The sequence below is a fragment of the Heterodontus francisci genome, chromosome 25, assembly GCF_036365525.1.
Source record: "Heterodontus francisci isolate sHetFra1 chromosome 25, sHetFra1.hap1, whole genome shotgun sequence".
NCBI lineage: Eukaryota > Metazoa > Chordata > Chondrichthyes > Heterodontiformes > Heterodontidae > Heterodontus > Heterodontus francisci.
In genome coordinates this window covers 65,991,266-66,016,562 of record NC_090395.1, presented here as the reverse complement: position 1 = coordinate 66,016,562, position 25,297 = coordinate 65,991,266, and the positions used below count along the sequence as shown (strand labels likewise).

At 43.4% G+C, this 25,297-nt stretch overlaps 1 protein-coding gene across 2 annotated transcripts in view; it reads left to right on the top strand.

Annotated features, from left to right (window-relative positions):
• The first annotated feature begins 682 nt into the window (after positions 1–682).
• The window catches only part of LOC137383955 (guanine nucleotide-binding protein G(t) subunit alpha-2), a 35,882-nt gene continuing 11,267 nt past the window's right edge, over positions 683–25,297 (top strand). Inside the window, exons 1-3 of one of the 2 annotated variants that reach the window (XM_068057395.1) lie at positions 683–800; positions 20,774–20,816; positions 22,826–22,964. In XM_068057395.1, coding sequence (XP_067913496.1) covers positions 683–800; positions 20,774–20,816; positions 22,826–22,964 — 300 coding nt within the window. Of the gene's footprint in view, positions 801–20,773; positions 20,817–22,825; positions 22,968–25,297 lie in introns of both variants that reach the window. The other variant, XM_068057394.1, reaches the window with a different exon arrangement.

The window sequence follows — 25,297 nt, the reverse complement described above, 5'->3', positions numbered from 1 at the left end:
TGGTGAGTGCCTGGAACTTGCTGCCGGGGGAGGTGGTGGAAGTTTAAGAGGCATCTTGACAAATACATGAATAGGAAGGGAATAGAGGGATACGGTCCCCGGAAGTGCAGAAGGTTTTAGTTTAGGCAGGCATCAAGATCGGCGCAGGTTTGGAGGGCCGAATGGCCTGTTCCCTTGCTGTACTGTTCTTTGTTCTTATATGGAATAGACTCTCAGATAAACTAGTGGAGGCAAAGATCCTAGAATCACTTTACAAACCCAGCAATGGGGAAGAATTTAGCACTGTTCTAAATGGATGAATTAAGGTGGGCTAAATGGCCTTCTCCATCCATAATTATCTTGCAGATATTTTTTGCTCAGCATGAATTTGGAAGTTTGACCACATCACGCGTTCAATTTATGACCTTTCTGCGTCCTTGGTTGTAATTGGATTTCTTTGTTCAGGTGGTTGATCAAATTCTATAATCCCAACTAAAAGATTAAGTTAGAGGAAGGATAATTAAGCCAGAAGAGCAAATAGAAAAGCTCCAATAGCAGTGCGTGTGTGTTGAGACATTAAGCAACTAATGCAAAACACTCCAGGCACCCTGTGCTGAAGGCCAAGTCAAGCTTCACCACTCACTGGCAAAATAGCTTTCTTTTTTCATCATCTACTGCACCAGAAACAGTAGAAGATTCGCAGATGGGGAGTGGAGCGAGTGCAGAGGACAAGGAATTAGACAAGAGGTCAAAAGAACTGGAGAAGAAATTACAGGAAGATGCAGAGAAGGAGGCCAGAACTGTAAAGCTTTTACTTCTAGGTAATTCAGCTGGGAAGGAGATGTTGTACAAAAATGAAGATAAAAGCTTTCAATTTCTATAAATGTTTCACTTTAGTTATGCAAGAGTAAATTAGTTTTCTGTATTTTCCTTTTAGTGAATTTGAAATTATATCACAGGGTAAATACCTAAATCAGTCCTTTAAAAATACCTGAATGAATATACGAGAGAGTAAATTACCTGACCATAGAAATTGTTATTTGTCTCAGTGTCCAAGTAACTATTTTAGCTGCACCTTTAACAGTTTAACGTTATAAAAGGATATTCTGATAACAAAGAATTACTGCAATAAAAACAGTAAGTGCTGGAAATACTCAGCAGGCCAGACAGCATCTGTGGAGAGAGAATCGGAGTTGACGTTTCAGGTGGATGACCTTTCATCAGAACTGCACTTCAGTCTGCCACAATATTCAGAACGCATGATTTGGGAAAGTAAGCACCCAAATAGGGTAAGAAGGAAACTCAAAAAAAAGGAACTTGCATTTATATAAAAGGCTTGCATTAAGAAAGACTTGCATTTATATAGCACCTTTCATGATCTTAGGACGTCCCAAAGTGCCTTACAGACAATTAAACATTTTTTGAAGTTGTTATGTGGGAAACCTTTTTTGCACTCAATAAGATGCCACAAACAGCAAGGCGATAATAACCAGATACTCTGTTTTAGTATACTCTGCTGGTTGAGTGATAAATATTGGCATGGGGCGAATTCCCCTGCTCTTCTTTAAAATAGTGGGATGGTATATTTTACATCCACCATAGGGGGCAGGCTGAGCCTGGTTAAATGCCTCTTCTGAAAGACAGCACTCCCTCAGAACTAGATCCGCTTAGATTCTGTACTCCAGTCTCAGAAGTGGAACTTGAAGTCACATTGATTCAGGTGAGAGTGATGCCACAGAGCCACGGCTGACACTTGTATAATAACATGGTGGTTTAAGTTCCTCTGAAGTTACCACGAAGATGTGATCAAACGCTATATAAGTACAAGTTCTTTCCAATCACTACTTTCAGCAGACCAGTTAATATGTCTGTGCTAAATACTGTCTGTGCTCCTTTAACATTACCATCAACTTACTTACTGTATTCATTAGAAGGCATTAAGAACATCTATTTAGTGTGAGTTGGGGCTAGTAAATAGCAGTCTCAGTTCTAGTTATCCCACTGCTGGCAGCTATGTGTTATATTTCTCGCATGGCTGATGGCCTCCATTCTGTTATATCCGAGGCTGATATGCTGTTCTGTTTATCTAATTTATTCCAGTCTCTGTTCTGTAGACTCCATGGCCAACAATCTCCATTGTGTTTATCTTGCGATTTGTTTTACTAGTGAGATGCCTGCTTTCCATCATTATCTATTTGCATGCACTCTGGAAGAACAGGGCAGGTTAATCGTGAAACAAAGGCACATGACATGTTGATATTGTCATCTTGTTAATAAGCATGACTATGGCTAGCAGAACCCATTCATTCAAATGCAAATTAGAGACATTTCTTTCAGAACAAAGCATTTTGAGATAACGTATATGAGACATGACATGTGGTGAGTGTAGCATGCTCAGGAGGAACCAGTGACTTTAGACCTCTTGTTCACAAAACTTTCGACCAATCCATGTGTGGGTCTGTTGTGAGATGAATTGATTAGGTTGATTACTATGATTAGTCAATAACTCTAATTTTGTTGTATCATGTGACAACCAGGATGGTAGAAGACAAACTATATGGACCTCAGTATATTTGCATCCAGCAATTCCTATTTAGTTGAGCTGCAGTTTTGTGGCATTATATTACCTTCTGTTGGTAATTTTTTTATTCATTCGTGGGATGTGGGCATTGTTGGCTAGGCCAGCATTTATTGCCCATGTTTAAATGCCCTTGAGAAGGTGGTGGTGAGTTGCCTTCTTGAACTGCTGCAGTCCTTGGGTTGTAGGTACACCAACAGCACTGTTAGAAAGGGAGTTCTAGGATTTTGACTCAGCAGCAGTGAAGGAACTGTGATATAGTTCCAAGTCAGGATGGTGTGTGGCTTGGAGGAGAACTTGCAGGTGTTGGTGTTCCCATGGTGGTAGAGGTCACAGGTTTGGAAGGTGCTGTTGAAGGAGCCTTGGTGAGTTGCTGCAGTGCATCTTGTAGATGGTATACCCTGCAGCCACTGTGTGTTGGGGGAGGGAGTGAATGTTGAAGGTGGTGGATGGGGTGCCAATCAAACGGGCTGCTTTGTCCTAGATGGTGTTGAGCTTCTTGAGTGTTGTTGGAGCTGCACTCATCTGGGAAAGTGGAGAGTATTCCATTACACTCCTGATGTGCCTTGTAGATGGTGGACAGACATTGGGGAGACATGAGGTGAGTTACTCATCACAGAATTCCCAGCCTCTGTCCTGCTCTTGTAGCCACAGCATTTATGTGGCTGGTCCAGTTCAGTTTCTGGACACGAGCTGCTTCAGTATCTGAGGAGTCGCAAATGGTGCTGAAAATTGTGCAATCATCAGTGAACATCCCCACTTCTGACCTTCTGATGGAGAGAAGGTCATTGATGAAGCAGCTGAAGATGGTTGGCCTCGGACACTACCCTGAGGAACTCCTGGGACCAAGATGATTGAACTCCAACAACCACAACCAACTTCCTTTGTGCTAGGTATGACTCCAACCAGTGGAGAGTTTCCCCCCTGATTCCCATTGACTCCAGTTTTGCTAGGGCTCCTTGATGCTATACTCAGTCAAATGCTGCCTTGATGTCAAGGGTAGTCACTCTCATCTCACCTCTTGAGTTCAACTCTTTTGTCCATGTTTGGACCAAGGTTGTAAATGGGGTCAGGAGCTGAGTGGCCCTGTCAGAACCCAAACTGAGCGTCAGAAAGCATGTTATTGCTGAGCAAATGCTGCTTGATAGCACTATTGATGACCCCTTTCATTACTTTGATGATTGGGAGTAGACTGATGGGATGGTAATTGGCCAGGTTGAATTTGTCCTGCTTTTTGCGCACAAGGCATACCTGGGCAATTGTCCATTTTGCCGGATAGATGCCAGTGTTGTAGCTGTACTGGAACAGCTTGGCTATGGGTGCAGCTAGTTCTGGAGCACAAGTCTTCAGTAGTATTGCCGGAATGTTGTCATGTCCCATAGCCTTTGCAATATCCAGTGCCTTCAGCCGTTATTTGATATCATGTGAATTGAATCGGATTGGCTGAAGACTGGCATCTGTGATGCTGGGGACCTCAGGAGGAGACTGAGATGTATCATCGACTCAGCACTTCTGGCTGAAGACGAATGCAAATGCTTCAGCCTTGTCTTTGCACTGATGTGCTGGGCTCCCCCATCATTGAGGATGGAGATATTTGGTTAGTTGTTTAATTGTCCAACACCATTCACAACTGGATGTGGCAGGACTGCAGTTTAGATCTGATCCATTGGTTGTGGGATCGCTTAGCCCTGTCTATTGCATGCAAGTAGTCCTGTGTTGTAGCTTCACCAGGCTGACACCTCATTTTTAGGTATGCCTGGTGCTGCTCCTAGCATGCCCTCCTGCACTCTTCATTGAACCAGGTTTGTTCCCCCAGCTTGATGGTAATTGTAGAGTGGGGGATATGCTGGGCCATGAGGTTACAGATTGGGTTGAATACAATTCAGCTGCTACTGATGCCCCACAGCGCCTCATGGACGCCCAGTTTTGAGTTGCTAGGTATGTTTGAAATCTATCCCATTTAGCTTAGTCGTAATGTCACACAACACAATGGTGTGTACCCTCAATATGAAGACGGGACGTTGTTTCCACAAGGACTGTGCAATGGTCACTTCTACCAATACTGTCATGGACAGATGCACCTGCAACAGATAGATTGGTGAGGACGATGTCAAGTAGGTTTTTCCCTCTTGTTGGTTCCCTCACCACCTGCTGCAGACCCAGTCTCGCAGCTATGTCCTTTAGGACCCAGCCAGCTCGGTCAGCAGTGGTGCTATCGAGCCACTCTTGGTGATGAACATTGAAGTCCCCCATCCAGAGTACATTTTGTGCCCTTGCTACCCTCAATGCTTCTTCCAAGTGGTGTTCAACATGGAGAAACATTGATTCATTAGCGGAGGGGGCGGTTGGTGGGGGAGGGGGGAACGGTATGTAATAATCAGCAGGTGGTTTCTTTGCCCATGTTTGACCTGATGCCATGAGATTTCATGGGGTCCGGAGTCAATGTTGGGGACTCCCAGGGCAACTCCCTCCCGACTGTATACCACTGTGCCACCACCTCTGGTGGGTCAGTCCTGCTGTTGGGACAGGACATACCCAGGAATGGTGATGGTGGTGTTTGGGACATTGTCTGCAAGGTATGATTCTGTGGGTATGACTATGTCAAGATGTTGCTTGAATAGTCTATGGTACAGCTCTCCCAATTTTGACAGAAGCCCCCAGACGTTAGTAAGGAGAACCTTGCAGGGTCGACAGGGCTAGGTTTGCCATTGTCGTTTCCGGTGCCTAGATCGATACTGGGTGGTCCATCCAGTTTAATTCCTTTTGTTAGACTTTGTAGTGGTTTGATACAACTGAGTGGCTTGCTAGGCCATTTCAGAGGGCATTTAAGAATTAACAACATTTCTGTGAGTCTGGAGTCAGATGTAGGCCAGACCAGGTAAGGAGGGCAGATTTCCTTCCCTAAATCTGTCAGATCGTCAAAGTGAAAAACACAACTGGTTCACTAATGTCCTTTAGGGAAGGAATCGCTGTCCTAACCAATATGTGACTTCCATCCCATACCAATGTGTTTGACACTTAACTGCCCTCTGAAGTAACCTAGCAAGTCACTCAATTGTACAGGGCATCTCTATGGGTAGGAAATGCCAGCCTTGCCAGCAACACCCATGTCCTGAGAATGAATTTTTTAAAAGTACGATACGGCTATTATTTAGTTTTTAGTTTAGTTTATTTTAGAGATACGGCACTGAAACAGGCCCTTCGGCCCACCGAGTCTGTGCCAACCATCAACCACCCATTTATACTAATCCTACACTAATCCCATATTCCTACCACATCCCCACCTGTCCCTATATTTCCCTACCAGCTACCTATACTAGGGGCAATTTATAATGGCCAATTTACCTATCAACCTGCAAGTCTTTTGGCTTGTGGGAGGAAACCGGAGCACCCGGAGAAAACCCACGCTGACACAGGGTAGAACTTGCAAACTCCACACAGGCAGTTCCCAGAATTGAACCCGGGTCGCTGGAGCTGTGAGGCTGCGGTGCTAACCACTGCGCCACTGTGCCGCCCATTAGATTGTACAATACAGAGTTATCATGGTTGCCATAACTACTGAGTTTGCTAGTTCATACTGTGTTATTAGTCATTATAGTGTCACGTGTTGTCTGGATTGCAGTGTCTCCAAATGTATAGCATATTGATCATGCTGTGAATTTGCAGTACATTCTGTGCTACTTAAAACTGCCATTATTTGGACAGTAATATCTATAATGTAGTGTCACTAAATAGTACAGTGTGATCTAAAGCTATATTGTAATGTTTAGGTTTGTCAGGCTCATGGCTGACTCAGGAGGTTGTGGGTCCATGCCCCACTCTATGATTTGGGAACATAATCTAGGTTGACAGTTAAGTACAATGCCGAGGGAGTGCTGCATTGTAGGAAGTACTCTTCTTTGGCTGAGATGCTAAGGCCTTTTTCAGATGTGGACAATATTTAAATAATTTAAGTGCACTGTCTAGAAACAGACAAGGTACATGAACATTGAAAAGACTTTCACAATGGAAGAGAAATGACTTTTAAGAAAATTCAAAATACTTGAATATTTATTTTCTACCCTTCAGAGCACCCTCCCCTCTTGTTAAAAAAGGCAGTGGTAAGTCACTAAATTATAAGCCAGTATTTCAGGTGTTGATAAAGTACTCGGGTCTCTTATTATGGAGCAAAAGGTCTAAACAGTTGATAAACAGGAGTTGATCAGAAATAGAAAAAAAGTAAATACTGGGAACAGACTAGTTAACATTTTGGGTGCAGCCTCATCAAAACTGAAGCATAAGAGGCGGACAAGCATATTAATTATATATAGATATAAGGTAGTAAGGAATACAAGTAGAATAATATAACAGATCAAAATTATTCAAGTAATTGATAGCATTACATGATTAAAGAAACAAAGGGTGTGTAAATAGCAAAGTAAATGGGAAGAAATCTGGGGAAATCCCAGATGTTGCCCTAGACAACCGTGTAAGGGGAGGTGATTGGGCAGGTGTTCCATCTCCTGTTTTTGCGTGGGAAAGCATCAAGGGAAGGACAGCTGGAAGTAAGCCTCCCACTTACTTTTCTATTTACACACCCTTTGTTTCTTTAATCCTTAATACTCCTATTCATGATTTGACAGAGATGATTGCTTACATTGTACCACTTACAATTCCTCTGTTTGTTCATTATGTACAATTTCTGCCCATCTTTTTATGATTGCAGTGGTCTGCTTGACTGCCTCGCTGAAGCAGAGCCTGCACTGGAAACATTAACCTGTCTGTTCTGTGCTGACTGACCTGCTGAGGGTTTCCGACATTTGTCTTTTGTTTCAGATTGCAACATTTTGCTTTTTTATGTGAGCTAATCAGAGCCCATTAAAACAGATTACGCTTGAGCAACTTTGGTTATATTTTCAGAGAATTCTATCATGATGATAGATAAAGGACATCCAGTGCTTGTTATTTATCTGGATTTCCAAGAAGCTGAAGAGACTTATGACAGATATAATGAGATGAGAGATGGCTAGAGGACAGAAAATTAATGGTAGGGGTAATGGGTAGGGGATTTCTCAGAATGGCAAGGTGTAATAAAACCGTGTTCTACGGGGGTCCAGTTAGGGCTGCACTTATTTACTATATTATATAATGATTTGGACAGAAGGAGGCCATTCAGCCCACCCTGTGCCTATGGAAAGAGCTATCCAATCAGTCCCATTCCCCTGCCCCTACCCCATAGCCCTGTATAATTTTCATTTTTAAGTATGTATTAAATACTCCTTCGAAAATTACTATTGAATCTGCTTCCACCATCCTTTCAGGCAGTCCAGTCCAGATCAGATCACATCAACTTGCTGCGTAAGAAAATAATCTCCCCTCTGGATCTTTTGCCAATTATTTTTAAAAATAAGTTACTTCTTATGCCAATTATCTAGAAGAACAGAATACAAACCAAGCAAGTAACGTTCAATGCATGCAAAGTCTTTGTGAGGTTACAGTTGGAGTGCCGTGTGCAGCTTTAGGCATCCAATTATAGAAAGGATACAAAAACAATGAAGGAGGTGCAGACTCACCCAGACAGTACCAGAATTACAACAACAACTTGCATTTATATAGTGCCTTTAACACAGTAAAACATCCCAAGGTGCTTCACTGGAGCAATTATCAAACAAAATTTGGCATCGAGCCACATAAGGAGATATTCAGGCAGATGATTGGTCAAAGGGATAGATTTTAAGGAGTGTCTTTATGGAACAGAGAGAGAAGCAGAGAGGCAGAGACAGAGGGAATTCCAGAGTTTCAGCCCTAGGTAGCTGAAATTACTGGTGGAGTGAATAAAATCAGGGATGCACATGAGGCCAGAATTGGAAGAGTGCAGAGATCTGGGAGGGTTGTAGGGCTGAAGGAAGCTACAGAGATAGAGACCATTACGAAGACAAACTTCAGAAGCTAGGAGTGCTTCCCATTAGAGCTGAGACTATTTTGGGTGATATGACTGTTCAAGATTATTGAGAGTTATGAGGAAGTAAACAATGATGGACTGTTGCCACTGATCGGTGAGATGTTAACAAGTGGTTACAAGTGCAAGATACCATTCAAACGAATTAATGAGATGGTGGTTCGAGTGTGAAATTCCCTGCCACAAGTCTGTAAATTATTTTAAAAGGTAACCAAAGGTGATTGAAAAAGACAATTATTAAATGATCATGAGGAGCAAGGAGGATTGTGGGATTAGATCAGGAAGGTCACACGGAGCAAAAAAAAAAGACTTGACAGAGTGAATAAGAACATGCATTTGTATAGTACCTTTCACAATCTCAGGATGATCCAAAGCACTTTGCCGCTGATTAAGGATTTTTGAATTGTAACCACTCCTTTTGCGAAGCCAAGGGGACTAAGCTAAGGGTAACCTAGGGAAGTGCCAGCAGCCAATTTGTGCACAGCAAGGTACCATAGATAACAATGAGATAAATAACCAGATTATCTGTTTTAGTAATATTTGTTGATGGATAAATATTAGGCAGGCAAACCCTTCTGCTGTTCTTCAAATAGTTCTATGGGATCTTTTACATACACTAGAGAGTGCTGGGTATGGGGAGTGGGGCAGGGAGGCCTCATTATTTATTTATTTAGAGATACAGCACTGAAACAGGCCCTTCGGCCCACCGGGTCTGTGCCGACCAACAACCACCCATTTATACTAACCCTGCAGTAATCCCATATTCCCTACCACCTACCTACACTAGGGACAATTTACAATGGCCAATTTACCATTAATGGCTCATCTGAAAGACTATGGCCCAGAAATTCATTGGCGCCAAATAAATAGAAGTTTTTGTGTTGGTGCACAGGTTTTGGTTGCCTTCAAAACAGATTTATTGCAGTCATGGGTGGTCTGGTATGGTTGCCATTGGACTTTATTTTTATTCTTTCATGGGATGTGAGTGTTGCTGGCAAGGCCACCATTTGTTGTCCATCCCTAATTTCCCTTGAGAAGGTGGTGGTGAGCCGCCTGCTTGAACCGCTGCAGTCCATCTGTTGTGGGTACACCCACAGTGCTGTTAAGAAGCGAGTTCCAGGTTTTTGACCCAGCGACAGTGAAGGAATGGTGACACATTTCCAAGTCAGGATGGTATTTGACTTGGACAGAAACTTGCAGGTGGTGGTGTTCCCATTCATTTGCTGCCCTTGTCCTTCTAGGTGGTAGAGGTCGCGGGTTTGGAAGGTGCTTTCAAAGGAGGCTTGGCGAGTTGCTGCACTGCATCTTTTAGATGGTACACACTGCTATCACTGTGCGTCGGTGGTAGAGGGAATGAATGTTTAAGGTGTTGAATGGGGTACCGATCAAGTGGACTGCTTTGTCCTGGATGGTGTTGAGCTTCTTGAGTGTTGTTGGAGCTGCACCCATCCAGACAAGTGGAGAGTATTCCATCACACTCCTGAATTGTGTCTTGTAGATGGTGGACAGGCTTTGGGGAGTCAGGAGGTGAGTTACTCGCGGCAGTTCCCAGCCTCTGACCTGTTCCTATGGGCATGGTATTTATATGGATGGTCCCGTTAAATTTCTGGTTAATGGTAACCCCCAGGATGTTAATAGTGGGGGATTCAGTGATGGCAATGCTGTTGAATGTCAAGGGTGGATGGTTAGATTCTATCTTGTTGGAGATGGTCATTGCCCGACACTTGTGTGATGTGAATGTTACTTGTCATTTATCAGCCCAAGCCTGAATGTTGTCCAGGTCTTGCTGCATGTGGACAGGGACTGCTTCAGTATCTGAGGAGTTGTGAATGGTACTGAACATTGTACAATAGAATATCCCCACTGCTGACCTTATGATGGAGGGAAGGTCATTGATGAAGCAGCTGAAGATGGTTGGGCCTAGGACACTACCTTGAGCAACTCCTGCAGAGATGTCCTGGGACTATGTTTGGCCTCCAACAACCACAACCATCTTCCTTTGTGCTAGGTACGACTCCAACCATTGAAGAGTTTTCCCCCTGATTCCCATTGACTTCAATTTGGCTAGGGCTTCTTGATGCCACACTCGGTCAAATGCTGCCTTGAAGTCGAGGGCAGTCACTCTCATCTCTGAATTCAGCTCTTTTGTCCATGTTTGGACCAAGGCTGTAATGAGGTCTGGAGCTGAGTGGCCCTGGCGGAACCCAAAGTAAGCTTCGGTGAGCAGGTTATTTCTGTTTAAGTGGTGCCTTATAGCATTGTCAATGACACCTTCCATCACTTTGCTGATGATTGAGAGTAGACTGATGGGGCAGTATTTGCCAGATTAGATTTGCCCTGCTTTTTGTGGAGAGAACATATCTGGACAATTTTCCACACTGTCGGATAGATATCAGTGTTGTAGCTGTACTGGAACAGCTTGGCTATCAGCGCGGCTAGTTCTGGAGCGTAAGTCTTCAGCCCTACTACCGGGATGTTGTAGGGCCCATAGCCTTTGCAGCATCCAGTGCCTTCAACTGTTTCTTGATATCATGTGGAGTGAATCAAATTGGCTGAAGACTGGCATCTGTGATGCTGGGGATCTCAAGAGGAGGCTGAGATGGATCATCCATTCAGCACTTCTGGCTGAAGATTGTTGCAAATGCTTCTGCCTTGTCTTTTGCACTGATTTGCTGGGCTCCCCCATCATTGAGGATGGGGATGTTTGTGGAGCCTCCTCTTCCTGGTAGTTGTTTAATTGTTCACCACCATTCACGACTGGACTGCAGAGCTTAGATCTGATCTGTTGGTTGCTGGATTGCTTAGCCCTGTCTATCACATGCTGCTTCCGCTGTTAAGCATTCAAGTAGTCCTGTGTTGTAGTTTCACCATGTGGCACCTCATTTTTAGTTGTGCCTGGTGCTGCTCCTGGCATGCCCTCCTGCACTCTTTATTGAAATGTAGGATGAGGGAGAGTAGCCAAGAAGATGGATGAGAGCAGAAGAAGCTGGCAGAAGATGGAGAAGAGGGTACTACGCAGAAGGCCATACCCACATTGGGTGTTCAGGGAGCTCTTCTCTCACCTGAACATCTGAGAAGCAATGTCTAGGCCCCTTGGCTTCTAAAAAGGAGGCTGCCACTGAGCTATGGCATGTGCTATCACAACTCAAGCCTCACACCAGGACAGTGGCAGCACTGTCTGTGACTATCATGGTGACCATGACTCTTGATTTTTACATTACCAGGTTGCAGCATGTGACACCTAACAATTTGCAGTCCACCACTGTACCAGGGAGATTATCAAGGCTCCCTGTGCCAGAAGGAACAGCTACATCTCTTTCACGCTGGACAGAGTGAAGCAGGACAAAACAGCAATAGGCTTTTCCTGCATTGCAGGCTTCCCCAGGGTGTAAGGTGCCATCGACTGCACCCGCAGTGCCTTATGTGCCCCCCATCTCCAACCTGGCATATTTGCCAATAGAAAGTGATTCTGCTCCCTCAATGTCCAGCTTGTTTGCGAACATACACTGCACATCATGTAGATCAGTGCTTGGTTTCCCTGCAGCAATCACAATTCATTTATCCTGTGTCAGTCCTCTTTGCCACTTTTGTTTCAACAAAGCCATCTGGTTGTGGGCCACTGGATGACAAGGGCTATCTCCATCAGATTCATGGCTTCTGTTAGGAACCTGGCACAGCCCCAGGACTGGCCTACAATAAGTGTCATGCTGCCCCCAAAATTATCATCAGGCAGACAGTCAGCATGCTCAAGCAATGCTCTGTTGCCAGGACTGTTAAGGACGAGCTGTGCAGTACAGCCCTGAGTGGGTAACTAGGTTTGTGATCATCTGCTGCATGCTCCATAGCTTTGCCATCATGAGAGAGGCCAGCCCTTATCACCACCTGGGCAACATTGCCCACCAGTGCCCCTAACTGCCAGAGCTCCCAAAGAGCAGCTCATCAAAGAGGGCATCACCTGAACCTTCTCTGCCACCCCCAATACACCAGCAGTCAGCAATCCTAATCACCTTGGTCTTTAATACCACCCGCTGGTTCTCTTCCTTCAGCTCAGTCTTATTGGTCTTGCCCTCACTTCTCTACAACTATAAACACCAAAACTAGAACAAGAAACAAATATAACCACTCAATTCTATCTGTATCTGGCAGTTAACAGCAATAGTTGAATTGCTGTATTTTGATAACCACCGTACCCATTAATGGGGCATCCAAAACCTTTATTTATTTATTCTTTCATGGGATGTGGGCATCGCCGGCAGGTTTTGCTGATCCCTAATTTCCCTTGACAATTGAGTGGCTTGCTAAGGCATTTCAGAGGGCAGTTAAGAGTCAACCACATTGCTGTGGGTCTGGAGTCACATGTAGGCCAGAACAGGAAAGGATGGCAGATTTCCTTCCCTAAAAGATATTAGTGAACCGATGGCTTTTTTATGACAATCGATGATAGTTTCATGGCACCATTACTGAGACTAGCTTTCAATCGCAGATTTTTTTTTTTAAATTTACTGAATTTATTAATTAATTGAGTTTAAAATTCACCAGCAGCTGTGGTGGGATTTGAACTTCTGTCCCCAGGGGGGGGTGAGCTCATTAGGTAATCTAGTGACTATACATTATTCTCTCAATGGGCCAAATGGCCTCCATCTAAGCCGTAAATAACTCTATGACTCTAATCCCAATGGAACTCTATCACAGTGGGTGTTATGGTAAAAGCAATCATTCAGCAGCCATTTTGAATATCCCACCATAGGTTTATCAATGTCATGACAGGGGTGGCAAAAGCTGGGAATTAAAGTTTTTAGAACAAACAATGAATGTCAAATTTATTTTCACAGGGCCTGCATTGAAAGTAGGACTTCATAAGCCCACTCGAGGTTGTGTTGAGTTCTCGTAGAACTAAACAAAAGAGCTGGGCAATGTATGGGATATGACATTCTCAGCAGCTTCTAAAAAAAAACAGCAATAGTACAAGAAGCCCCTGAAGGGTGAAAATCATTTATTTTAAATTATTTTTCATTTAAATAATCCGTGCCTTGGCACAGCACTAAAAGATAAAGGCAACAAAAGACTGTACACAATTCAGGAGTTATTTGCTTTGTGTGAAACGGGGAGAAAACATCCCCGATATCTTGGGAAGCCAATGAGATAATGGTATTGTCAGCATGTCAATACAAGCTCGCTTTCAGTGGCCTCGGAAGTCATCGTGCCCTGTTAGGAATGCACAACTGTCCCACTTTATTAAGGTTGATCTCAGCTGAAGCCTATTTTGCAGGAGGCAGCAAGTGACAGCCAAGGGAATTTAGAGTGGAGCGGTAATGGAAGAACCGGTGGTGGCATCACGACTTTGCCAGATTAGCATTTTATTCACTAAGAAGATTACTGCTCGGAACGAAGAGCTTAACCTGCCAGCTCAGAATCGGAGTAAACATTTAATCAGCAAATACGGCAGAATCTACATAAGCCCAAGCAAGAGGATTTGCGTGCTCAGTTTGTAGTCAAATCCACTTCTCCCACAATTACCTTGTGAAAGAAAGCAGACACTTCCTGACCGGGACCACCAAGAATCAGAAACAGAATCCCTCCTGCAGTTAATCAGCTCACCAGCAGTATATCTGCAAGTAGACCACCAGGGTTTGGACTGTCCCCTGACCACTTGCCCAGCAACTGAGATGCATTTGTATTCGCCACTCGATCACTATCACTCCAGTCTAACTTCCAATGGAAACATGCATAACTGTAACTAGATAGTTCACGATCCCAACAAGATGCCATAATTAGATAGCTAGAGATCACGGGTAATTAAAGCTGAGAAATTACGATTGGTATTAAGGGATGGACACTATATATTTGGATGACATTCCTCTTATTTTAGTACATTTATTTCAAATGGATTAAAGTCTCCACAAAAATATTAAAGCAACACTAACAACCAGGCTAAGAAATTACTATCGCCAGGTCATTTCATGGCATAAGAATAATTTCTTGTTTAAAATTGACATAGATTATAAAATCATGGAAATTTCCGGACAGGAGGAGGTTGGTTGGCTCATTATACGTGCACTGGTGAAGAGTTAAAACGGTAAAAGGAACCCAAACACAATCTACATGTATCAAAATTTGTCACATCATAGGTTAAGATGATGGATACAAGGAGTAGTAAAACCCTTTGCCTTGCCCCGAAAGAGCAAATTCCCTCAACGCCAAAGAGATTCAACAAACTTGAAGGGCAGGAATTTTAAATTAAAGCATGGATACAAAACAAACATGCACAGCAGAGTTTACAAACATTTCTGCATCGTGCAGCATTGCTGATCAAGCAGAATAATCATGTACAAAAAGGCTGTAATTTTATCATCAGATCCCACACAATATGCAACACCATTATTTACCAATCTAGTTATTCAGGTGCGGACATGCCCCAGATAGCAGTGTTGTAAGGATGGGATAAATAGGAGAACAAATAAGTAATGCAATACTCATTATTGGGGGTGGGAGGAGGTTTGTGTGGAAAAGTATGGACTGAATGGCCTATTTCTATGCTTTACGTTCCGTGTAATTCCATGCAACACACAATGAAAAACTGTCCAAAGGAACAAACATTTCAGGAGTTCCAAGTGAACTTGAGATATCAGAGGGTATGGTCGAGGCAGAATCGCAAAATGACAAAACAGCCACTGGTGCACAACATCCAGAAAGTATTTATTTACTTACATAAAAGCACAGAACTCTCATTCAAATATTTATAGAAATACAGCATATTTAAGGCAGCCCTTATCAAAGAACCTGAAGATTGGAGCCCTGATAATCATGATGTAGTTCAATAATCATTAGGTAATCTGTCACTCCACTTTACAACTGAAAACTAAAGTTTTCTCTCGTCCTTGTTTTCACTCCATCCATGGCCTCACTGCTCCCTATCTCTGTACTCTCCTCCCTATCTCTGTACTCTCCTCCAGCCTCACAACCCTCTGAGATATCTGCACTCCTCCAATTCTGGCTCCTTGAGCATCCCCAATTTTAATCGCTCAACCAGGTGGCCACACTTTCTGCTGCCAAGATCCTAAACTCTGTAATTCCGTCACTAAGCCTCTCCGCCTCGCTACCTCTTCTTCCTCCTTTAAGACGGTCTTTAAAACCTACGTCTTCAGCCAAGCTTTTGGTCATCTGCCCTAATATCTCGTTAGGTGGCTCGGTGTCAAATTTTGCTTTATAATGCTCCTGTGAAGCGCCTTGGGAAGTTTTATTATGTAAAAATTACTATACAAATACAAGCAGTTGTTGCTGTAACTAGAAAAGGCCTACCTTTGTGCTGTGTTTCCAGATAGCAGCCCCCCTCATATCCATCCAATCATCTGCCCACCCCCATGACAGCAGCTAGTTAACGATGAGACATGTAAAATATGCAGAGAGGGGTTTTTGTACAGGGCCATACTTTAAACTGTAGATTTTTCCAAAAAGATCAGGCACTTGTAAATTAAAACAAAATGCCTCAGTATTTCACATTCAGTGCTCAGTTTGGTGAAATTATATGCAAACACTGGACTAAGTTTATTTTGCCCCTGAATGAAATTGTTTAATGTTGATTATTTAGGGAAATCAAAGTTACTAGTGAGATGTGTAGGTGTGCCTTTTTGTGGAAAATATTAGCCATTTTATTAACAGCAAACAGAGGAATTTCACCATTTTAACCATTTTGTTGCAATTAGTGGACACACACATTCCTGTCCCCAAATATTCTTTTCTTACCGCAAGGAAGGAGGGACAATTGGTAGGGAAACCAGCAAATTCTGCTCTCTCCTGTCACCCAGTGGTTAGTCATGGATCATCACAGGCAGAGCCCTGACAGAAGTTCAGCTGCCCATCATTTGGTAATAGATGCAGTAAAGGGAGGGGAGAGGCAGGGCCTAAACATTTATTTTTAAAGTGGGGAGGCTGCATGTTTTTGTTGGACAGGCTATTTCAATTTCGCATTCACTAGCTGTCCCGCAAACCTGCCAAACTCAAAACAGGAGTGGAAATTTGGCACTGTTGTTAGCCAGGATTCAGCTGTTAAATTTTAAATGGAGGGCTTATGCTAGCCACGATATTGCGGGAATTTTAACTGTGCCTGCTCCAGTACTACTTTTACAATTGAATGGGAAATAACAGGCACATATTTAACAGGTATTTTCACAATATGTTACGCAGCATAACAGTTTTACAGAAGTTTGCTCGTAACAGTGAGAGATATTACAGTTTTGGACTGGAAGTCTTCCCATTGCAGTCAGACAGTTTCAGTGTTAATCATTTTCAGTTTAGCTATAGCTCTAGCACAGACAAAGCTCCATTTACTCAACCACAACAATGTAACAGGAGAGTATTCCCTCCTGGAGGAGAGAATTAGGAATGTTTTTGTACTGTAGACCCATGGATTGAGACTGTCCAAACTCATTTGACAAACGACACTTGCAGGCGGCAGATAGAGGACACTTTCATCTTACTTGTCCGGGTTGGATTTTAACTCAAGTCCCTGGCATGCAAGGCCCATATCTAACCCACTGTTCCATCCAGTTCTCCATCACAGAAATGCTTTCATCTGCATTATTCTGCGAAGAAATGGATGGCCACACAGATGATATATGGGTTGGAAAGCACAGAACCTAAAGCATTTTAGCATTCTTTCAAACGAGCAACATGACCCTAAAGGGCAGAAGAAATGCCACATTATTATTTTTCCTGTCTAATCTGCAAATGGGACAATGGTTAATGTGGCCAAATTAGCTATACTTCTGAGAGCATGAGACAAAGAAAATATTTGTTTCCTCACAAGTGTCACTTTTGTATAATTGTTACGCTTTAGAATATTTATAACCAGACTCCCAGGAAACCCCAGTTGCTCTTTGGCACCTTCCCTTCCATGAAACTGAATAATGCCACATTTGAATTGATGTTTACTTATCACTTTTCATCATCTTCCCTGCCCCCCAGCACCTCTGTCCTCTAATCCTCCATGATTGGTCTTTAACACGCTTTAAACAAGCAAAACGCTGGAAGGTGGTTTGCTAATTTCTGTGAACTGTTTTAGAACCTCTACTCAGAGTAGTGGCTCAGATAACCCAAATATTTATCACTCTTTGAGTAAAGTCACTCTTCATAACTGATTTAGATTTGTTTGTCACTAATTCAAACTTGTGTCCTTTGCTCCTCCTTGCCGAGTTTACTTTTAAATCATTTTCTGGCTTTATTTTGTCGATGCCAACAACATTAGCACAGATAATCTAGCATTTATGCAATGAGAAGCTTTTTTCATGTTGTTTGATGCAACATAAATGAGATGCATGGAGTTCAGTTTGATTGAAGATCTCAAACAGGTTTATTAAACAGCTAACAACTATATACAGTACAGAGCTAACTATTACAGGACTTGCCTCTTAGTATTACAGTAGCACAGTGAGACTGGCATGTAGTCACACGACAATGTTCCGGTACTTGGCTCATTAGCATATTAAGGTCTTAAAGGTACATTACTCTTAAAGGCAATCACACAACAATTTTTTTCATTGCTGAGACCTTGCTGTTCACAACTTGGCTGCTGCATTTCTACAACAGTAATTACACTTCAAAAAATTCTTCTCTAAATGCTCTACAGTCGATGATGTCCTAAGGTTGTGAAAGGCTCGATATCTTTCTCTCTATAGCATCTAACATTTTTATATCTCAACAACAATGACAACTTGCATTTATTTAGTGCCTTCAATAGTAAAGCAACTGCTATCAAATAGAATTTTAACACTGAGCCATAGGAGCTATTAAGACAGACAATGAGGTAAGTTTTAAGGAGCATCTTAAAGGAGGAGAGAGATATAGAGAGGTGGAGAAATTTAGGGAGGAATTGCCGAGGTTAGAGCCTAGACAGTTGAAGGCACGGCCACCAATGCTGAAGTGATGTGTACAATGCCCGAATTGGAGGAGAGCAGAGATCATGGAGGGTGTAGGGCTGGAGAAAATTACAGAGATAGGGAGGGGCGAAGCCATAGGGTAATTTGATAAAAAGGATGGGAATTTTAAAATTGAGGTGTTGCCAGACCAGGAGCCAATGTAGGTCAGCAAGCTCATGGGTGATGAATGAACGGGACTTGGTCTGAGTTAGGATACAGGCAGCAGAGTTTTGGATGAGCTCAAGTTTATGGAGGGTCTCACTGATGTGCCCAAGGCATTTGTATTACTATAACCTTACCTCATAGCTCAGCCCATTTACACCTTCTGAACTGCTATTTAAACCACAGTTAATGCACAAAGAACCTTTCTGCTATTTCACTCACAGCATCTGCTCCTTTTTATTATTTCTGTTCACTAAAATATATTTCAGTGCATGTGTCCACTGAGAGCACTTACTGATCATTAGCAGGTGATGATATACACTTGCTTCTGGAATAATAGAAGAGTCTGTAAACATCTTTCTTTTAAGTAGAGTGCAGATATAAACACACAGAAAACCCTGTGCGTTCAAACACCAGCAAAACTTTTCCTACCATATCTTTCACTGACACTGTACTGATACAGCAAAAGGCTGCAAAGACTTGAACCTGTTTGGAAAGTTGACATTTGCAGAGAAGTAAAAGACCAACAGGATCGGCACAGATCACCTTATTCACCGATGTCTAGATGGAAAATGCTCGGAAGATGTGAACAAAGAAGACATTGGGCTGGATTTTGTTCTCCTCCCAACGTCAGGCTCTGTGGCGGGGGGGGGGTGGGGGGGGGAGGGGGGGGGAGGTGGGGGCCAGAAGCTCGGAGCGCAGCGGCCTGCCACGGAACCCGACGCCAGGATTTCCGGGCCCAATCTTCCCGGTGGCAGGGAAGCTCTGGTGGGCCCTCCGCCGCTCTGCGACGGGACCCGACTTTGCATATTTAAATTAGCTGTTTGCGTTTATTAAAATCTAACCCACAGCGATCTTACCTGCAGTTCCAGATCTTCAGCGCGGCGGGCAGCACTCAAGTGCCTTCACCTTCCCGTCCAGGGAGAGCTGATGCCACCCAGGTGGGGAAGGGGTGAACTCTGCATTGGTTGTGTAGGTGCCCGGGGCGACAGCGGCAACTCTGCAGTTTCTTTGCAGGGCTGGCAGCCCTTTAAAAACGGCGCCAGCACCTGCGCTGAAACAGTTGACGCCGTTCACAGTGTTGCCGAGGCCACGCCCACCTCATGATTGGAGGGGAGTGGCCACCCTGCACATGATAATGAGCCGCTGGGCTCAAGATCGCAGCCCATTGGCGCTAAACACCATTTTTTATGCCTGCCGCTGTTCCCGACAACAGGACTACAAAAGCCAACCTATTGCCTTTGAGAAAGGTCTGAGAGATCCAACCCATTACAATTGGGAGGGGTTTGAGACTTTTAGCTGCAAAGATTTCACCATCAAGGAGGACTGTGTAATGTACAAGTGTGGTGTGAGGTTTTCAAGTGTTTTAATAAGTAAAGAAAATACCTTTCTCTGTAATTTGGGGTATCAGCTACTTACAAAGTATTATTTCATTAATGGTGAAATTTTGAATTTAGTTGCTACAGTAAAAGTCTTAAAACGTGAAATCTTATGCAATTCATCAAATTGGTCTGGGGAGTTCATATCTCAAGTTTTAACGTTAACGGTCTCACTGAGGTTGTAACAGTTATCTATTTCTCCTTTTGGGCAACAAATGTTGCTGTTGTGATCAGACCTGATAAGCCCCTCAAACCAATCCAGATCTCATTATTCAACTTTTGAAACTTACCAGGAGTCAGTTCCTGGAGTCATAATGTGCACGCATAAAAGAAGAACAACTGTCTCATTGAGCCCATCCCATCCTTGCATGGTGTAACCTCTGTACATCATCACCCTCTTGTCCCCTACACAGTCACACCTCCCTCCCCCACCTTGCCTGTGCAGCCAAGCAATCTCCTGGAAAGGCAAAAAATAAAATGGTGGTGATAGCAATCAGAACTTTCCCCTATCCAAGCACCCAGGGTCAACATCAAGTAATTCATGGGTCAGATACGGCATAGCTCGATGTAGGAGGGAAAGTTTACCTTTGTCACAGTCAGATAAAGATGTCATTGCAAACACAGAGTAGACTTCACATTCTTCAGGGCTGCTTGAATGCCGTGCCTCAGAGGAGAAAGGCCAGTGCCAAACCCACTGCACCAACCAGTTCCCCATCTCTGACTTCTCTTTATGCTCTTATACCCTATGTGGAGCCCATACACCAATGCCACAGAAGCCTGCACATCCTCTTTTTGTGGTAACTGTTGCTTTTCAATGTTTCAGGTGCCGGTGAATCAGGAAAAAGCACCATTGTCAAACAAATGAAGTAAGTTTAATTTTTCTGCATTTTCCTTTTTTTTTGTTAAAGATGACGCAAAAGTTTAACCATTTCATTGATGAAAACCTATTTTCATGTAAAACTGCATTCCAATGCTAAAATAACTTTCAGCCACTTCAGTGGCAAATATGCATGTGTCAGTTTATTGCCACTTGCTGCAGGCACTGCATTCCCATCTACACTACTAACACAGGTTCCGAAGAAGGGTCACTGACCCGAAACGTTAACTCTGCTTCTCTTTCCACAGATGCTGCCAGACCTGCTGAGTGACTCCAGCATTTCTTGTTTTGGTACACTACTAACACACTTGTGCATAACTGCATTTTCAGATCAAACTGGAATTGCACATTTCTTCCACATGCAAAAAATTCAGATTACCAAATCACACTTACAGACAGTCCCATCGGGCTCCGGTCTCACAAAGATTTAACTACTAAGTAATGAGAAAATGAAACTGCCCTACCTTTTGCTTAAAAACGTTATACATGAAAAATCTCTTTAAATAGAAACCTTTACAGCACAAGACATTTCCGAATACATATATATATATACACATGGTGGTGGTAGGATGAAAGTACATTTAATAATTTCTTTAGGGTTAAAACAAGTTATGGAAAAGCTCCTTTCATGAATAGGGGGTGGTTTGGTTCCTAATAAATAGTGGCCTGCGTTGTTAAACTAATTTGAAATGTTAAATTTTAGACTATGCTGATTTGCATATCTTGTTCATCTCCTGTATCAGCTATCTTTGAGTAGGCACCCAGTCCTGCCTTAACTGAGATAGTTTTAAGGGTAACTTTACAAAAGAAATAACTTGTTCAAAATAATACAGCTGTGGTTAATATAGAAAACCCTAATTTCTCCGTTAATAGTTTATTGTTCCAACAGTGAGGAGTCTGCCACCAGTGTCCAGTCAGACTTAACTTACTTGTAAAGACTACAGCGCTGTTTGTTAACACGAAGAATAAAATTCGCAGTAGTTATCCAATAAAGATTGAGAAACATTGGTCTGGTGTTTCGGCTTGGTGTGTTGGTATTTTTCGGTGCAGTTCGTCTGATATCAACACAATGGCGCAGTGGTTAGCACCGCAGCCTCACAGCTCCAGCGACCTGGGTTCAATTCTGGGTACTGCCTGTTTGGAGTTTGCAAGTTCTCCCTGTGTCTGTGTGGGTTCCCTCCGGGTGCTCCGGTTTCCTCCCACATGCCAAAGACTTGCAGGTTGATAGGTAAATTGGCCATTAGCAATTGCCCCTAGTATAGGTAGGTGGTAGGGAAATATAGGGACAGGTGGGGATGTGGTAGGAATATGGAATTAGTGTAGGATTAGTATAAATGGGTGGTTGATGGTCAGCACAGACTCGGTGGGCCGAAGGGCCTGTTTCAGTGCTGTATCTCTAAACTAAACAACCGGTGCAAAAGGTCATGAAGTTTTAAGTGGACATGGCATTCAGCACAAATTGACTTTCTGCAATCTTTTGAGCTGGTTTGAAACACATTGAGCTAAAAGCAGGCATCGCTCACAAACCGGGCCACGGCTCCAGGATGATTATATTCAATACTGTGATTGGTAGCATTTTGGGCACTAAGGAAGTCAAGAGATATGGGGATAGGGCAGGAAAGTGGAGATGAGCTTGAAGGTTACCCATGATATCATTGAATAGAAGAGCAGGCTCTAAGCCTGCTCCTATTTCTTATGTTCTTAAAAGCCTAGAAGAAAAAAAAGCAAGGCTGCAGACTGCCAAACCAACACACTGTTCCAGTGGAGGGTCCTCACGCCAAGGGCAGGATCATTTCCATCATTGCTACATTCCTTGTTGCCTATTGACCGTGGAGTTATTTTAATAAAGTTGATGAGAATGTCCAGAGGCAGAACCTGCTGACCAATCAGAGCTCATTAGATCAGAAATCAGGGATGGTGAGTACAAAATGTGAAGTATAAAACAACCACAGTGATCATTATTAAATAATTCACAAAGTACGTTGGCTTTTCTTGCAGAATCATCCATCAAGATGGCTATACAAAGGAAGAATGTTTAGCCTTTATATCCATCATCAATGGTAACATTCTTCAGTCTATCCTGGCTATCGTTCGAGCCATGTCCACCATTGGAATCGATTATGGAAATTCAGCAAATGTGGTGAGCAGATAGCCTGGTTAAAACATTTTATAGAGGGAGACCTTTTAAAGCTGCAGGTGCTCTATATTATGTTTGGTTCTGTTTTCTGACAACGTATCCACTAGGTGGCGCAGTACTGGCACATGCACAAATGCAGCCTCATCGACTGAAACCTCATTGTCTGCGACATCTCTGGCAGCTGCCAGTAATAAATATGGCGCTGCTTAATTTAACACAAAAATGAATTAGACCCAAACCCCCTCAATGGCTGCAATCACCACCTCCATCCCGCCCCCAACAGTACCCCACTCCCTCCTGCCATCGCGCTTCTATTCGCTGCTCCCTCCCATGCACTTCTGCTCACTCCCCGCCTCCCTCCCTTCCCCTCAGCTGCTGGCTCCCCACCTCCACCCCTCCAGCATTGCCCCGTTACCCCTCGATGGCTCACTCCCTACTCGGAGAAGTAGCGGGGGTGAGGCAGGGGCGGGATGGAGTGGCCAAAGGGGGGTGGGGGGGTAAATGGCGAGGTGGGGAGCAAGCAGACAAGAGAAGTGGCGGGGTGTGGGGAAGCTGCCGGGGGTGGGGGAAAGCAGCGAGGGGTGGATTGAGTGGCTGAAGGCGAGAGGGGAAATGGTGAGGCGAGGAGCGAGTGGCTGAGGTGGGAGGGGGTGGGAGGGGGAGGAAGGCGGCAATGGGCCGAGGTGGGGGAGGAGAGTGTGGCCGGGGGCGAGGGGAGAAGCTGTGAGGGCGGGAGCGAGAATGGCGAGGCAGGGAGCGAGTGGCCAAGTGGGGAGGGAGGGGAAGTGGCCAAGGCGGGGAGCAAACGGTGAGTAGTCGGGAGCGGGAAATTGAAAGCAGTGATTGGAGCAAGGTACTGTTAGGGGGAATGGAGGCGGCGATCGTGGTTATTGAGGGGTGAAGACGCCATTGCGTGGTGACATCAGCGCGTGTATTCATACGGGCAATCTGGTAAATGTTCACACACACTGATGACGTCCGGAAGGTAAGTTAATTGAGGGTCGGGTGTGGGAAAATATGGAAGGACCCGGGTCGGGCTCGGGGTCAGATGGGGTTCCGTCGGGCTCGGGCCGGGTCTCATTTGCAGACCTGAGCAGGACTTTATCGGGAGTCACTCTGATTATGTTTTGATGTGCCTGGGCAAGAACAGCCCATTATTTATAACAACACATAGCATTTAACAAAACGTACAAAAGTATGTAAAAGGCACTATATAAATGCAAGTTGTTGCTTTCGTTATAGAAATAGCACAAGAACAAATGCAGCCAAACATTTTGTATTCTTAATTGAACTCCTGCAGTCAGAAAGTACACGGCTCTGCTTTCCTCAGTCTCTGTGCAAGTGATCACAAGTTCTGCCTGCGCCTTTCTAGCAAGTTTTGAAAATCTTGGTATTCTGCAGATGTGAACATTTCAGTAGCTGTGTTTTGGAAAGTGGATTTCCAATTTTGTGGCTATGAACTGACCTGTTATAATCAAACGGACCAAACTACTTTAATTTCAGCTCTGATCTGTGACCTTTGGAAATGTAGGGAAGAGCTTCACCTTGCACTTTACATTGCTCTTTATGCGATCTCTCATTAATACTCAATAAATATTCTATGCTGTGCTGTTTGAAACAATGGACTATACAGTACATGGAAAGCCCGATTAAACAAAGGTTCCTGATTCAGCTGACAATTAACTGCACTTTGATTTAAATAACAGGAGATGGAATGACTACTTACAGTCAGTGTGAAGTATCTTGGTTCCGATCCCCATTGTATTTAATGGCAAATAATCTCATTAAATGCAATGCAGTACCATATTCTGAATTTCTCATTTGTTGGGAGAATGAGATTTCAGAAGTAAGAGATAGTAATTGCATTAATGGGTTACTTTTGGAGTGAATGTTTTGCAGGTAAAGATTACAATGGATCACTTTTCGTGGTGTTTGTTAGTAATGAGTGTAGCTACTACTTTTTTTCAAGTAACATTGTACATTTATTTTCCTAATTTTACTGCAAAGAATAACATGACGTTGGTACTTCCATTTTACACAATTTAAACAGCCTTTTTAAAAACTTTTGCAGCACTTCCGAGAGGAGAGCCTTTTCCTCATTGAATCCCTGCTAACATCCTCTGTGCTACATTTATAAAATCCTCCATCATATGTGGAATGTTTATATAGAGAAAGAAAAGAAAGGCTTACATTTATATAGCACCTTTCATGACCTCAGAATGTCCAAAAGTGCTTTTGAAGTGTAGTCACTGATGTAATGTCAGAAACATGTCAGCCAATTTGTACACAATTTGCAAAGTCCCACAATCAGCAATGAAATAAATCTGTTTTAG